Source organism: Oncorhynchus mykiss, chromosome 24 (assembly GCF_013265735.2).
Source record: "Oncorhynchus mykiss isolate Arlee chromosome 24, USDA_OmykA_1.1, whole genome shotgun sequence".
NCBI classification, from domain to species: Eukaryota; Metazoa; Chordata; class Actinopteri; order Salmoniformes; family Salmonidae; genus Oncorhynchus; species Oncorhynchus mykiss.
Window position 1 is genome coordinate 30,435,795 of NC_048588.1, and position 15,276 is coordinate 30,451,070.

Below are 15,276 nucleotides of genomic sequence, written 5' to 3' on the forward strand. Positions count from 1 at the left end.
AATCTGTGTAGGGAGCTGAAGGTTTGAGTTGCCAAACGTCAGCCACAACACCTTAATGACTTGGAGAAGATCTGCAAAGAGGAGTGGGACAAAATCCCTCCTGAGATGTGTGCAAACCTGGTGGCCAACTACAAGAAAATTCTGACCTCTGTGATTGCCAACAAGGGTTTTGCCACCAAGTACTAAGTCATGTTTTACAGAGGGGTCAAATACTTATTTCCCTCATTAAAATGCAAATCAATTTCTAACATTTTTGACATGCGTTTTTCTGGATTTTTTTGTTGTTATGCTGTCTCTCACTGTTCAAATAAACCTACCATTAAAATTATAGACTGATCAGTTCTTTCATGGGCAAACGTGGTCAAACTCAGCAAGGGATCAAAGAGGGGGGGCTGCTGTGTCTCACCCCTCTCGCTGTGTCTCTCTCTCACTGTGTGTGTCTGTGTAGCTGATATCTACTCAAACCGCTCTTCTCCTGTCCCCAGAGTGGGATGTATGTGTTCCAGTTGTTTGACTACTATGCCTGTAACGGAACCCTGTCTGCTCTTCCTCTCTGTGTTTGAGGTCATGGAATGGATATTTGGTGAGGCTGATCAAAATACCCGGCTCAAAAAAATAAAGGGAACACTTAAACAACACAATGTCAACCACACTTCTGTGAAATCAAACTGTCCACATAGGAAGCAACACTGATTGACAATAAATTGCACATGCTGTTGTGCAAATGGAATAGACAACAGGTGGAAATTATAGGCAATTAGCAAGACACCCCCAATAAAGGAGTGGTTCTGCAGGTGATAACCACAGACCACTTCTCAGTTCCTATGCTTCCTGGCTGATGTTTTGGTCACTTTTGAATGCTGGCGGTGCTTTCACTCTAGTGGTAGCATGAGACGGAGTCTACAACCCACACAAGTGGCTCAGGTAGTGCAGCTCATCCAGGATGGCACATCAATGCGAGTTGTGGCAAGAAGGTTTGCTGTGTCTGTCAGCGTAGTGTCCAGAGCATGGAGGCGCTACCAGGACACAGGCCAGTACATCAGGAGACGTGGAGGAGGCCGTAGGAGGGCAACAACCCAGCAGCAGGACCGCTACCTCCGCCTTTGTGCAAGGAGGAGCAGGAGGAGCACTGCCAGAGCCCTGCAAAATGACCTCCAGCAGGCCACAAATGTGCATGTGTCTGCTCAAACGGTCAGAAACAGACTCCATGAGGGTGGTATGAGGGCCCGACGTCCACAGGTGGGGGTTGTGCTTACAGCCCAACACCGTGCAGGACGTTTGGCATTTGCCAGAGAACACCAAGATCGGCAAATTCGCCACTGGTGCTCTGTGCTCTTCACAGATGAAAGCAGGTTCACACTGAGCACGTGACAGTCTGGAGACGCCGTGGAAAACATTCTGCTGCCTGCAACATCCTCCAGCATGACCGGTTTGGCGGTGGGTCAGTCATGGTGTGGAGTGGCATTTCTTTGGGGTGCCGCACAGCCCTCCATGTGCTCGCCAAAGGTAGCCTGACTGCCATTAGGTACCGAGATGAGATCCTCAGACCCCTTGTGAGACCATGTGCTGGTGCGGTTGGCCCTGGGTTCCTCCTAATGCAAGACAATGCTAGACCTCATGTGGCTGGAGTGTGTCAGCAGTTCCTGCAAGAGGAAGACATTGATGCTATGGACTGGCCCGCCCGTTCCCCAGACCTGAATCCAATTGAGCACATCTGGGACATCATGTCTCGCTCCATCCACCAACGCCACGTTGCACCACAGACTGTCCAGGAGTTGGCGGATGCTTTAGTCTAGGTCTGGGAGGAGATCCCTCAGGAGACCATACGCCACCACATCAGGAGCATGCCCAGGTGTTGTAGGGAGGTCATACAGGCACGTGGAGGACACACACACTACTGAGCCTCATTTTGACTTGTTTTAAGGACATTACATCAAAGTTGGATCAGCCTGTAGTGTGGTTTTCCACTTTAATTTTGAGTGTGACTCCAAATCCAGACCTCCATGGGTTGATAAATTTGATTTCCATTGATCATTTTTGTGTGATTTTGTTGTCAGCACATTCAACTAGGTAAAGAAAAAAGTATTTAATAAGAATATTTCATTCATTCAGATCTAGGATGTGTTATTTTAGTGTTCCCTTTATTTTTTTGAGCAGTGTATATTGGTCACATACACGTGTTTAGCAGATGTTATTGCGAGTGTAGCGAAACGCTTGTGAACTAACTTGGAATATATTTCTGTCAATGATTGTATGCCCTCTTTCATGTCCAATAAAATATATATAAAACTTACATTTACAAACATACACTTGCTTTACACAAGCAACTATTCACATGCTCACGTCTTCGAGGTATGAAATGATGGTAGTGTTCTCAACAGCAACAAAAACAACTGATTTGGAGTTACTTTAAATGTTAAAAGTATATCTTGATGTTGAAGAAATCCTCATTTCCTCTCGTCTCTCCCAGGTGTCATTTATCTGCTCTCTGATGGAGTACCAGCACCTGACCTTCAACCGCTGGTATGTGTACCCAGGATGGGTGTATGTTCTGGGGTGGCTCTTGGCCCTCTCCTCCATCGTCCTGGTCCCCGTGGGGGCCCTGCTACAGATCTGCACCGGGACAGGCCGTCTTAGAGGTGAGAGTGTGACTGACCTGTGACTGGTGTTTAAAAACGGTTTTCTTCATGGATTGGTCATAGGATAATTATGTTTAAAGGATCAAATTGGAGGACTTATAGATCTGAAATTATTTTTGTAAACTGAGTGGGTAGGTATAATTTATTCACTGCAAAATGACCACAAAGTATTGAAGAAACCAACTAACTCACTTAAATCATTAACCATTAAAGTTTTGACATATTGATGTGCTGACTTTCCCCTCAACTCACCAGCATTTCCTCCACCTGTGTCGGCTGGACCATGACCTCTGGTTGACCCGGGAATAGAAAGACTAAGCCGGAGCACATGACCGGTACTCATGACAGCAGCAGGGGAGACCACAGACAAATTAACTGACACACACCTAGAAAAGCTTCTGTGTCAAAGTTCTTTGTATACTGATCATTTGTCTTAACACAACACCTAGCTGAACTCTTGTATCCTTACCAACATGTTGAGAGAATACCATTGACAATGAACAATGGCACATTTTTCAATACAGTGTCATCATGTTCCATATTTGAACAGTGTGTCACCACAATACATTTGAAAGAACATAGCCCAAGCACAGAGAGAGCAACCTAGAGACAATGCAGATTGTCATTGTACTAAACAAAACACAATGTTCTTTCAACTGTCCCGGCTCAAGGCTTAACATGGGTTACTGGCAGCTCACGACGTACTTCCTGAAGTCACTCCAGTTTACATGGTAGCAGCTGTAGTCACTATTAAAAGGTCATCTCATTCTGTCAGTTTCTTAATATGAAAGACCATTTTTGGCCAATATAAAGCAACTCTTTAACTAATAGCATTTTTGTTTACGTCAATTAGTGCGTTACCTCAATTACATTTTAATAATACTTATTAGACATCAGAAACATTGGTGAATTCCCCACAAAATGATGCTTATCTAAAAACACAAATTAAAGTAGATTAAAAAATAAACAGTCTTTATGTCACAGATATGTGTGTACTGGCATTCCCTTGGATGAGACTCAAGAAGCAAACACATACACACCTGCTGTTGTCAATACTAAAACAATCAAAGACCAATGTTAATACATAATTCCCTGGTAGGATCTCCAAGATCCTGAATGAGATAGCCTTTTATGTTTCAATGACATCTTTAACCATTCGATATGGTTATACAGAGTGTACAACACATTAGGAATATTGAGTTCCACCCCCTTGTGCCTTCAGAACAGCCTCAATGCATCAGGGCATGGACTCTACAAGGAGTGGAAAGTGTTCCACAGGGATGCTGGCCCATGTTGACTCCAATGTATCACACAGTTGTGTCAAGTTGGCTGGTGAACCATTCTTGATACACATGGGAAACTGTTGAGCGTGAAAAACCCAGCAGCGTTGCAGTTCTTGACTCAAACCAGTGCGTCTGGCACCTACTACCACAGCCTGTTGTTCAAAGGCACTTAAATATTCAAAGGCACTTAAACATCCTTCTTTAACCGGTGTTCTCCCCCTCATCTACACTAACTGATTGAGGTGTATTTAACAGATGACATAAATAAGGGATCATAACTTTCACCTGAATTTACCTGGTCAGTCTGTTTTATATATGGCAAATACAAAAAGAATGTACATTGTCAGTATAATTTCTCTATACGTAGTGAAGTTCATCAAAATGCACGTCTTGATATTCAGCTCACTAAAAGGTAAGCTGAAGCTGAGTTCTTATGGCAGGCAATGTATAGTATTCAGACGCTGTGCAGAACTATACAGTGTAGCATAGTGCCGTTCTGTCGACATTGTCTCACACGTCATTAAACCTTCAACCTCTTCCCCTCAGCCACTATAGGAATTTCGTTGGAGCTGAAGTGAAGTGAATGTTAGAGGGTTACAAACTGGCCGGGTGCCCTGCCTTTCCTTGGGCAGGTGCTAGAGAAGACCACCATGGGTGGAACTGTCAGGGGGCATGATGGTGACTGTCTCAGGGGGTTTGGCACTGGCCTGCCCAGAGTGAGAGCGGGACGTGGTGACGCTGACTGGAGAATGCTGTGACAGGGAAACAGAGCTGTACTGTGGGAGAATATCTGACATGGGGGCCAGGAGGGACGAGGGTGGGACCGGGGCCTCCACCCCATTGTGGGTATGAGTGACAATATTAGGGTCAACTGAGTCTCTCTTGAAACTGGCGTCCCCTCCCACTCCTGGCTCTGGACTATAAGTGTTGTGATCCTCTTCCCTCCCCAGGTTCTTGAGGCTGGGGTAGCAGCCTGACTGAGCCATAGCCTGGTGTATCCTCTCCCAGCCCGCGTTGGCTGTGTTGGCATTGGGGTCGTTAATATCAGGGTCATTGTTATAGGGGTTGTTGTTTTGGTGGTTGGCGGCCTGGTACAGCAGCTGTGTGTGCTGGCGGAGCTGAGCGATGTCTCGGTCTGTGGCGTTGCTCTGGCGGAGGAGGTCCTGGGTGCGCAGCGTGATGTCAAGCAGGCCTGACTGGCTTAGGATGCCCACCGTGTTCAGGAAGCGCCTGTCGCGCGCCGCACTGAACAGGGACAGGCCTGGACCGTGCCTGCTAGGCCACCTCCTGGCCGAGAGGGGAGAGGAGCCACCGGAAGAGGAGTAGGAGGAGGCAGTGGTGGTGTCGGAGCTGGACATAGAGCGGGAGACAAAGCTGGAAAGTGTGGAGGGAGAGCGGGGGCTGGGGGAGCGGGAGGAGGCAGGGCTCCTCCAGTGGGACAGGCTTCTCTTGGGGTCTGGCTGCTTGCGGACATGTTTTCTGGATGGAGTCAGTAAGTGAGTAGTAGTGGACACCTCATCCCTCTTGTCCTCTGTACACATCCTCTTGTCCAGGCTCTGGTCCTCCCTGCCAGTACCCTTACCATGGGGGTCCACTGGGGTTATGTCTGATGGCTTCTTACTGGGATGGGGAGCGATACGAGGGTAGGACTTAAGAATGGGCAGGTAGGTTCTGCTTTTTGTTTTCATAGCTGTGCTGTCAGATCTCCAGGACTGTGTTCTGTTGGGCTTTGGGGATGCGGCCGAGGTTTCACTGGGCTGCTGGACCAGGATCACATGACAGGGGCCAGAGTCATTGGAGCTTCCTCCTCTGTTCTCCCAGTTTAGCTGGTTCTGGAGGTGATGGTCTGAGCCATTCTAGGGGGGGGGGGGGGGTATGAAGGGAAGATGAGAGAAAGAGAGGCAACTCCTCATGCTAACACATACTGTAAAAAAAAAGGGCAACTTATTTGAGCGGACTTGCTGTAAGAGGATTGTGAACAAGGATGAGTTTGGTGCCATCAAATACATCCCTAAAACCATTTGGTCATTCTGGTTCACAGTGACATTTATTAGACAACTCATTTCCAGGTGCTTTCTTCCTCACACTGTCCCCGTCACCTCCTCTTCCTCCTCCACCTGTAACCCCCTCTACCTCCTCCACCTGTCCCCATCACCTCCTCCACCTGTCCCCATCACCTCCTCTTCCTCCTCCACCTGTTACCCCCTCTTCCTCCTCCACCTGTAACCCCCTTTTCCTCCTCCACCTGTAACCCCCTCCTCCTCCTCTTCCTCCTGCACCTGTCCCCATCACCTCCTCTTCCTCCAGTACCTGTCCCCATCACCTCCTCTTCCTCCTCCACCTGTAACCCCCTCCTCCTCCTCCACCTGTAACCTCCTCTTCCCCCTTCACCTGTCCCCATCACATCCTCTTCCTCCTCCACCTGTAACCCCCTCTTCCTCCTGCACCTGTCCCCATCACCTCCTCTTCCTCCTCCACCTGTCCCCATCACCTCCTCTTCCTCCTCCACCTGTCACCTCTTCTACCTGTCCCTGTCACCTTCTCTTCCTACTCCATCTGTTCCCGTCACCTCCTCTTTCTCTTTATCCTTCACCTGTCCCTGTCACCTTCTCTTCCTCTTCCACCTGTACCTGTCCACTCCTCTTCCTTCTTCTTCTGTCAACTTCTCTTCCTCCTCCTCCTGTCAACTCCTCTTCCTCCCCCTCCTGTACCTGCCACCTCCTCTTCCTCCTCCACCTGTACCTGTCAGCTCCTCCATCTGCCTACTCCTCCTCATCTACCAATCACCTCCTCTTCCTCCTCCACCTGTACCTGTCACCTCAACCACCTGTACCTGTCACCTCAACCACCTGTACCTGTCACCTCTTCCTCCTCCACCTGCCCCATCATCTCCTCCACCTGTACCTGTCACCTCCTCTTCCACTTGTCACCTCTTCCTCCTCCACCTGTCCCATCATCTCCTCCACCTGTACCTGTCACCTCCTCTTCCACTTTTCACCTCTTCCTCCTCCACCTGTCCCATCATCTCCTCCACCTGTACCTGTCACCTCCTCTTCCACTTGTCACCTCCTCTTCCTGTCACCTCCTCATTCACCTGTCCCTGTCACCCCCTCTCCACTTCCTCATGTCCCTGTCACCTCCTCCATCTGTCTACTCCTCCTCTACCTGTCCCCTCCTCTTCCTCATACACCTGTCCCTATCACCTTGTCTTCCTCCTCCACCTATCCTTGTCCCCTCCTCGCCCTCCTCCGCCTGTCTTCTCCTCTTCCTCCTCCGCCGGTCCCCTCCTCGCCCTCCTCCGCCCGTCCCCTCCTCTTCCTCCTCCGCCCGTCCCCTCCTCTTCCTCCTCCGCCCGTCCCCTCCTCTTCCTCCTCCGCCCGTCCCCTGCTCTTCCTCCTCCGCCTGTCCCCACCTCTTCCTCCTCCGCCTCTCCCCTCTTCCTCCTCCGCCTCTCCCCTCCTCGCCCTCCTCCACCTGTCCCCTCCTCTTCCTCCTCCACCTGTCCCCTCCTCTTCCTCCTCCGCCTGTCCCCTCCTCTTCCTCCTCCGCCTGTCCCCTCCTCTTCCTGTCCCCTCCTCTTCCTCCTCCGCCTCTCCCCTCCTCTTCCTCCTCCGCCTCTCCCCTCCTCGCCCTCCTCCGCCTGTCCCCTCCTCTTCCTCCTCCGCCTCTCCCCTCCTCTTCCTCCTCCGCCTGTCCCCTCCTCGCCCTCCTCCGCCTGTCCCCTCCTCGCCCTCCTCCGCCTGTCCCCTCCTCTTCCGCCTGTCCCCTCCTCGCCCTCCTCCGCCTCTCCCCTCCTCTTCCTCCCCTCCTCTTCCTCCTCCGCCTGTCCCCTCCTCTTCCTCTCCCCTCCTCTTCCGCCGCCTGTCCCCTCCTCTTCCTCCTCCGCCTGTCCCCTCCTCTTCCTCTCCCCTCCTCTACCTCCTCCACCTGTCCCCTCCTCTTCCTCCTCCGCCTCTCCCCTCCTCCGCCTCTCCCCTCCTCTTCCTCCTCCGCCTCTCCCCTCCTCTCCCCTAATCCGCCTCTCCCCTCCTCCGCCTCTCCCCTCCTCTTCCCTCCTCCGCCTCTCCCCTCCTCTTCCTCCTCCGCCTCTCCCCTCCTCCGCCTCTTCCTCCTCCGCCTCTCCCCTCCTCTTCCTCTCCCCTCCCTGTCCCCTCCTCTCCCCTCCTCCGCCTCTCCCCTCCTCTTCCTCCTCCGCCTGTTCCCTCCTCCGCCTCTCCCCTCCTCTTCCTCCGCCTCTCCCCTCCTCTTCCTCCTCCTCCTCTCCCCTCCTCTTCCTCCGCCTCTCCCCTCCTCCGCCTCTCCCCTCCTCTTCCTCCTCCGCCTCTCCCCTCCTCTTCCTCCTCTTCCTGTCCCCTCCTCTCTCCTCCTCCTCCTCTCCCTCTCCTCTATATCTGTATCCATTTCTCCTTTTTATTTGTTACTCTGTTTAGTTTTGCTGTCCTATGATTGGCCACCTCCTGCCATGTCTTTCTTCACAGTTTCATGCTCTAGTCAAGCCACCTCTTCAATGCTTTTCAATTAGGAACATTTTTTAATTGGAAATTTGGTTTACTTTATCAATTGACTACTGAAATGGAACTGACCTCAAGCCTGCCTCCCACCTCTCTCACCTGTTTGAGCACCACGTTCCTGATGATGAAGATGGGGGTGAGGTCGGGGCTTCCGGGGCTGGGGACCAGGAAGTGATTCCCCTGGAGAGGGGCCTGTTCGGGCTTGACTTGGCTCTGTAGACCCTCCCTTCCCCTGGGCTCACTCACGCTGCTGCCCTGGTCCTCTCTATCCGCATGGAGCCAGTCTGTGCAGCTGTTGTTGTCTGGAGGAGAGGAAGAAGGGGAGAGAGAGAGAGAGAGAGAGAGAGAGAGGCAAGTTAAGGGAAGAGATGAGTGTAAAGAATTGAAGAAATACAGAAGGATTGAAGGGGAATACAGGGGGGATGGGAGCTGTCCTCACAAGAAATTTGACAATTATTTTTATACCGTTTCCCACTGGTTACTGAGTGAGTCATGTGTACCTGTGGGGTCATACTCACAAGTCATCAAGGACAGTAATCTAGTAGTCCTCATGAAGGAATTCACGGAATTCTATCAGCAATACTACTGAATAGAGGGCCAGTGAGCATGTAGACTATACGTGTGTCCTTCTCTAACTAGGAATACAACACCTCAGACTGGTTGGTTGCACGTCACATACTTGTCATACTGTAGTCAGTAATTCATCCTATTGGAAGCTGTGACTTGCACTGCCTGGCCTGTGTAACACAGTGTCACCCTATGTGTCATGACTCATGACCCCATTTTTTTATTTATACTTTGCACATTCTTCCACTGCAAATCTACCATTCCAGTGTTTTACTTGCTATATTGTATTTACTTCGCCACCATGGCCTTTTTTTTGCCTTTACCTCCCTTATCTCACCTCATTTGCTCACATCGTATATAGACTTGTTTATACTGTATTATTGACTGTATGTTTGTTTTACTCTATGTATAACACTGTGTCGTTGTATGTGTCGAACTGCTTTGCTTTATCTTGGCCAGGTCACAGTTGTAAATGAGAACTTGTTCTCAACTTGCCTACCTGGTTAAATAAAGGTGTTCTCAACTAGCCTACCTGGTTAAATAAAGGTGTTCTCAACTGGCCTACCTGGTTAAATAAAGGTGTTCTCAACTAGCCTACCTGGTTAAATAAAGGTGAAATAAATCCAATTTAAAAAAATGATGGTCACACTGTCTGGCAGTGTGAGAGTTTACAGGAAACACATTGGAGTGAGAAAGAGCGAGGGGGTGGGTGAGTGTCCGGAACGTTCTCCCTCACCCGAATATCCAGAATCTTTTTCAGATCCGCAGCGAGAGCCTCTTCTGTTGGACTCTGTGTCTGCAGTACTCCTTGAGGCCAGCAGGGTGGCAGTGTTGCTCCTGTCCTCTGCATTCTTACTGGATGCACGTGGCTCTCGCCCACTTAGACAAGCCTGTTCCAGAGGCATACTGCGTCCTGCTGGAGAACCAAATACACCACTGAGTAACATTTCCCTGTAATATGTTTTAAAATGCATCGGCCTATGGTACTTCAAAAAAGCTACTCTCATAAAAATAGAAAGACCTTGGTTCCAAGTAGCAGAAAAAAATAAAAACTCCTCACTGAATATTTTTACGTGTTGAAATGACATTATGCTGCTGGATATATAATCTCTGATTTAGCTCCTCCTCCTTAGTCACTTCTCCCTCCACAGCCTGTTCCCTTTGCCTGGCTCCTCCTCTTCACTCCTAGATACATCAGGGTCCCGTGTGTGTGAACTGTATGTGCATGCCGCGAGAATAGTGGGAGGGGGGGGGGGGGTGCTATGTGTGTTTGGTAATATCACATCCACCCACTAATTAAACATCACCATGACAAAATACACCGTTTTTGCAAGTATTGACCAGGCATGATGGGAGACGTTAAATCATGGCGGTTACCATGGACATGGTCATGAGAGCTTCAGAAGTGATTTAGCACATGAGTGGGATTAGTCTTTAGAGCGGTATACTGTATGTGGATGCAAATGTGGTTCTTTATGTAACACTGTCACCCTATAGGTCAACCCTGTTCTGACAGACATGTTTACACAATTTGGTATTTCCTCCCTCCATTTCTCTTTCCCCAAATCTTTGAATTTTCTCTGTTTGAGTGAGAGTATCTTATGTCCAGCATAAGAGAGAGAGAGAAAAAAGCCTGATGGTTCTAACCATTAGACTACCCACACTGTCAGCTGAATTTCAACTGTCGAGGAAAACCCATTTATCTCGTGGAGAAGAGCTTTAAGTCAGTCATGGGACTTGTAAGCAGAAATATTGGTTAAAAATCGATGTAATAAACAATAGCTGACAAAATGAAATACATTTGCACCTCAAGCTTTTTAGAGGGGCACAAAGTAACGTTGTGCGACTATATAGCCCCCTGAGAACTGACACTTTCTTGTACATGATGATACCCAATGGCAGGTTTTATGACGTTCCGACTAAGCAATTGTTTATAGGTAACTTTCTGTGGTGTTATTTTGTAAACAATAGGCCACTAGGACAAACGTGTATGATGGGTATCAAACGTGCGCTGTCACAACTTGGGGCTCCTCCCCTTTCCCTTATGTAACGTCACAACTTCGGGAGAGCAGACAAACTTGCTCTATTGCTTTACACATTAACAAACGCGATATACCAAACGCACGAAATAAGTCAGAAATAATTAGGCCTAATAAATAAATCAAAGAAATAACATGACAACTATATTTGTCAAATGTTTAAATACTTGCTTAAGTATGGTCAGCAAGTTTAAATCAGGTCAAAAAGTCCACATATAAAGCAACTGTGGTCAGTGCACCTTTTACATTAAATTATTGTTTCAAAAGTCTCCGTCTCAAAGTATATATATATATATATATTTTAAAAAAAATCACCAACATCTTACCTCCAATATCAAGTTGGACTCTTTGCCACTGTTGGTTCACTTCACTTGTATAGCGCTCCGTCTCGCCGTATTGTTGGCTAGAGCACCTAACTTCTAGCTCTATCTTTCAACGTTTCCCTTATGTCATGTCATCTATGCGTGTCTATCGCTGCGTTTCTATTACATCTATCTAATTCAATGTATAAACTAGCTAACGGGATGTGAAGACTGCCTGTTGCCTAACGGTTAGATCCTACGAAACGAGTCCCAGTTCCAAAATTGATAATCGGTACCCAACCTGAAAATGTCCCCGCCTCCTAGACCTCCCTGCGGGTTTCCACTAGTTGCCACAGCCACAAAGTCAGAATTGGCTACAGGCCTATTGTAAACATTCATGAAAAAAAAGAATGTGCTTTTTGATCGTAATTTAAATGTAAGTATAAGTATATGGTTTAGGTTAAAGTTAGGTTTATAATCGAATTTTAATAAGATACATTGAATAAATATTCAAGGTTTATGACTTTGTGGCTGACTAGTGACGACCCTTCCCTTGCTAGAATGACAAACGGTTTCCGTCGATATCAAGAGATTGGGGCGTAAGCACAAGCAATCTGGGAGGATGTAGCATAATAAAGACTACTTCGTTTTCTGGGCACGTGTAGGGGTGGGGACCGCATGAGTTTTGAGCTGAAGTGACTGGATGAGAATGTCGTTTGATTATTAAGAGAGGTGTGACTACAGTGGTGAGGTTTGGGCAGAATATCATAGGGACAGAGATCCTATTAAATTACCTAATTATATGGGGACAAAGCTCTACCTATTCTGTTATGTCTATACCATGTTTCTTTGGGTTACTGGACTTGTATTGTTATACCATAGGCTACACTAAATTAACAGCCTTTGTCAACTGGACTATTGAGAAAAGAACGACAGGGAAGCATGGTGTGATTTAAAAATAGATATATGTAAAAATAGATACATACATGCATACATGTTTTGCCTTCCCTACAGGGTGAAATAGAAATGCTACATTGTTGCTACATTTCACGTGTCTCTCAGATGTGAAATGTGCCATAGTTCATCAGTCAGCTGGTCCAGAACACATCCACATGGCTCTCGTACGGCAGAATGACGTATTTAAAGCTTCTCAGCCAATGACTGCCACGGATCTGCTCGAGCACGTGAGCAGAGCCTAAGAAGGCGGGGTTAGGCAAACGAGCACATGCTGCTAGCAGACAGAGCACTGATGGTTCAGCCAGAGAGACGATAGAAACCCGAACAAGTGGTGTAGCACAGTTCCACAAGCGGTAGCCGTGTGTGGGTAAAGTCACCGCAGAAGACAAGCGGAACTTTAGCGCTATTAACGCTAATTTTCTTGCAATTCTTTACATGCTTCCATTATGTGTATTCATGTGATATGAGTGACTCAAATATGACAAAATAACCCATGAGCTAATAAACCTAGCTTAAAAAACAACTGACATGAGCTAGTTGATCTGGACATTTCTGACAAGTTACAAATAGCTACATTTGGGAACAGCTGAGCTATCACACCACGTTTTTTTCATAAAATGCGATTGGATTTATGTCAACTCCATTACAATTATTGTCCAACAAGTGTTAAGGCCCTTATTTAATTCTAACGTTAGATTATTAAAATATGTAATAGAAATCTCCAAACGTTTTGGTTTCATAGCACTATTAAATGCCTCAGGGCTAATTTCGTTAGAATTTTGGCATGTTTTTCCTAGATTTAGGACTGGTTGCATCACTGCCTGGTATGGCAACTGCTCGGCCTCCGACCGCAAGGCACTACAAAGTGTAGTGTGAAAGGCCCAGTATATCACTGGGGTCAAGCTTCCTGCCACCCAGGATCTCTATACCAGGCGGTGTCAGAGGAAGGCCATCAAAATTGTCAAAGACTCCAGCCACCCTAGTCATAGACTGTTCTCTCTGCTACTGCATGGCAAGCGGTACCGGTGGGGCCAAGTCTAGGTCCAAGAGGCTTCTAAACAGCTTCTACCCCCAAGCCATAAGACTCCTTGGTGAAGAAGCGGTTTCTAATCAAATGGCTACCCAGACTATTTGCAATGCCCCAACCCCCTCTTTTACACTGCTGATACTCTCTGTTGTTATCATCTATGCATAGTCACTTTAATAACTCTACCTACAGTTGAAGTCAGAAGTTTACATACACCTTAGCCAAATACATTTAAACTCAGTTTTTCACAATCCTTGACATTTAGTCCTTGTAAACATTCTCTGTTTGAGGTCAGTTAGGATCACCACTTTATTTTAAGAATGTGAAATGTCAGAATAATAGTAGAGAGAATGATTTATTTCAGCTTTTATTTCTTTCATGTAACAAAGATCCCAGAAATGTTCCATATCCACAAAAAGCATATTTCTCTCCAATTTTAGGCACACATTTGTTTACATCCCTGTTACTGAGCATTTCTCTTTTGCCATGATAATCCATCCACCTGACTGGTGTGGCATATCAAGATGCTGAATAAACAGCATGATCATTACACAGGTGCCCCTTGTGCTGGAAACAATAAAAGGCCTCTCTAAAATGTGTAGTTTTGTCACACAACACAATGTGTCACAGATGTTTTGAGGGACTGTGGGTGCTAAGGAGTATTTATTTTTGTAATATAGCACTTTTGTGGGGAAAAAAACAATTCTGATTGGCTGGGCCTGGCTCCCAAGTGACTTCCAGACCCACCCATGGCTGCGCCTGTGCCCAATCATGTGAAATCCATAGATTAGGCCTAATGGATTCACATTCATGAACTGTAAATCAGTAAAATTGAAAGTGTTGCGTTAATATTTTTGTTCAGTATAATTAGCACAAGGTAGCACACTCAGTCTTCTGTTAACAAGCAATGTGACATGGCCATATGGGAACCCTATATAGGTGCGTATCAATTTTACTTTGTTTTTTGAAAATTATTTATTGCTGATATGAAAAGGTACGGTCTTTATGCTTCATAAACCATACCGCCATGTGTGTTAGTGTTCACACTTGGTCCCTTTAATCCAATTTTTGTGAACTCAGTGCGGTTCGCTTAATTTTTTTCCCAGTGTGAACACGCCAAAGGAACTCAGACCGGTCAAGAGACACCGAAGCCAAACAAACTGAGACCACCTCGCTTGAAATCCTTGGTCCAATTCCCTTTTTTAGGTCAATGAGAACACAAAGCTCCCCAGGTTCGCTTGTCATTATTCCCACACCACATGCGAGACTACTGTATAACAGTTTTCCCTGCCATAACACTACAAAAGAGAAAATATGTTGGTTGTGCTGCATATCAGCAGGTTTTGTGCATTTTTGTGTGGATTAATTCATGTGAAAATAAATTCTTCAGAACAATTTTTTAAAAGTTATTAGAGCGATACATGGTTGGTAATGGTGTTCTACACTGCCTTTGTGTCCCACATCATTTATATAAACGTGTTTTTTTAATTTCCCCTTTATTTAACCAGGTAGGCAAGTTGAGAACAAGTTCTCATTTACAACTGTGACCTGTCCAAGATAAAGCTAAGCAGTTCGACACATAACAACACAGAGTTCCACATGGAGTAAAACAAATATACAGTCAATAATACAGTAGAAAAATAAGTCTATATACAATGTGAGCAAATGAGGTGAGAAGGGAGGTAAAGGCAATAAATAGGTCATGGTGGCGAAGTAAATACAATATACCAATTAAACACTGGAATGGTAGATTTGACAGTAGATGATTGTGCAAAGTAGAAATACTGGGGTGCAAAGGAGCAAAATAAATACAGTAGGGGAAGAGGTAGTGGTTTGGGCTATTTATAGATGGGCTATGTACAGTGTTAACAAGACAATATTGTTAAACAACCAGGTTATCACCGAAATAATTATAATAGTAGCCTTACATTTTATTAATGCCAATACTGTT

General features: G+C 46.7%; 1 protein-coding gene across 2 annotated transcripts; it reads right to left on the bottom strand.

Moving 5' to 3' along the window:
• Positions 1 to 3,030: 3,030 nt before the first annotated feature.
• On the bottom strand, positions 3,031 to 11,933 carry si:ch211-132b12.7 (uncharacterized protein LOC564531 homolog). Of its 2 annotated transcripts, none has more exons than XM_036961840.1 (4): positions 11,366 to 11,933; positions 9,737 to 9,913; positions 8,533 to 8,735; positions 3,031 to 5,778 (listed from the first exon to the last, which is right to left on the bottom strand). In XM_036961840.1, the coding sequence occupies exons 2-4, from the start codon at positions 9,903 to 9,905 to the stop codon at positions 4,558 to 4,560; spliced, it is 1,593 nt and encodes a 530-aa protein (XP_036817735.1). In that variant the 5' UTR covers positions 9,906 to 9,913; positions 11,366 to 11,933; the 3' UTR covers positions 3,031 to 4,557. The 2 variants fall into 2 exon arrangements, with proteins under 2 accessions (XP_036817735.1, XP_036817734.1); XM_036961839.1 differs by having other exon boundaries at positions 9,737 to 9,916.
• Between the last annotated feature and the right edge of the window lie 3,343 nt (positions 11,934 to 15,276).

Coding starts and splice junctions, on each gene's coding strand:
- si:ch211-132b12.7 (XM_036961840.1), bottom strand. CDS start 9,905: ATGCCTCTGGAACAGGCTTGTCTAAGTGGGCGAGAGCCACGTGCATCC. Junction 8,736..9,736: donor AAAAGATTCTGGATATTCGG/GTGAGGGAGAAC, acceptor CCTCTCCTCCAG/ACAACAACAGCTGCACAGAC. Junction 5,779..8,532: donor GGAACGTGGTGCTCAAACAG/GTGAGAGAGGTG, acceptor CCCCCCCCCTAG/AATGGCTCAGACCATCACCT.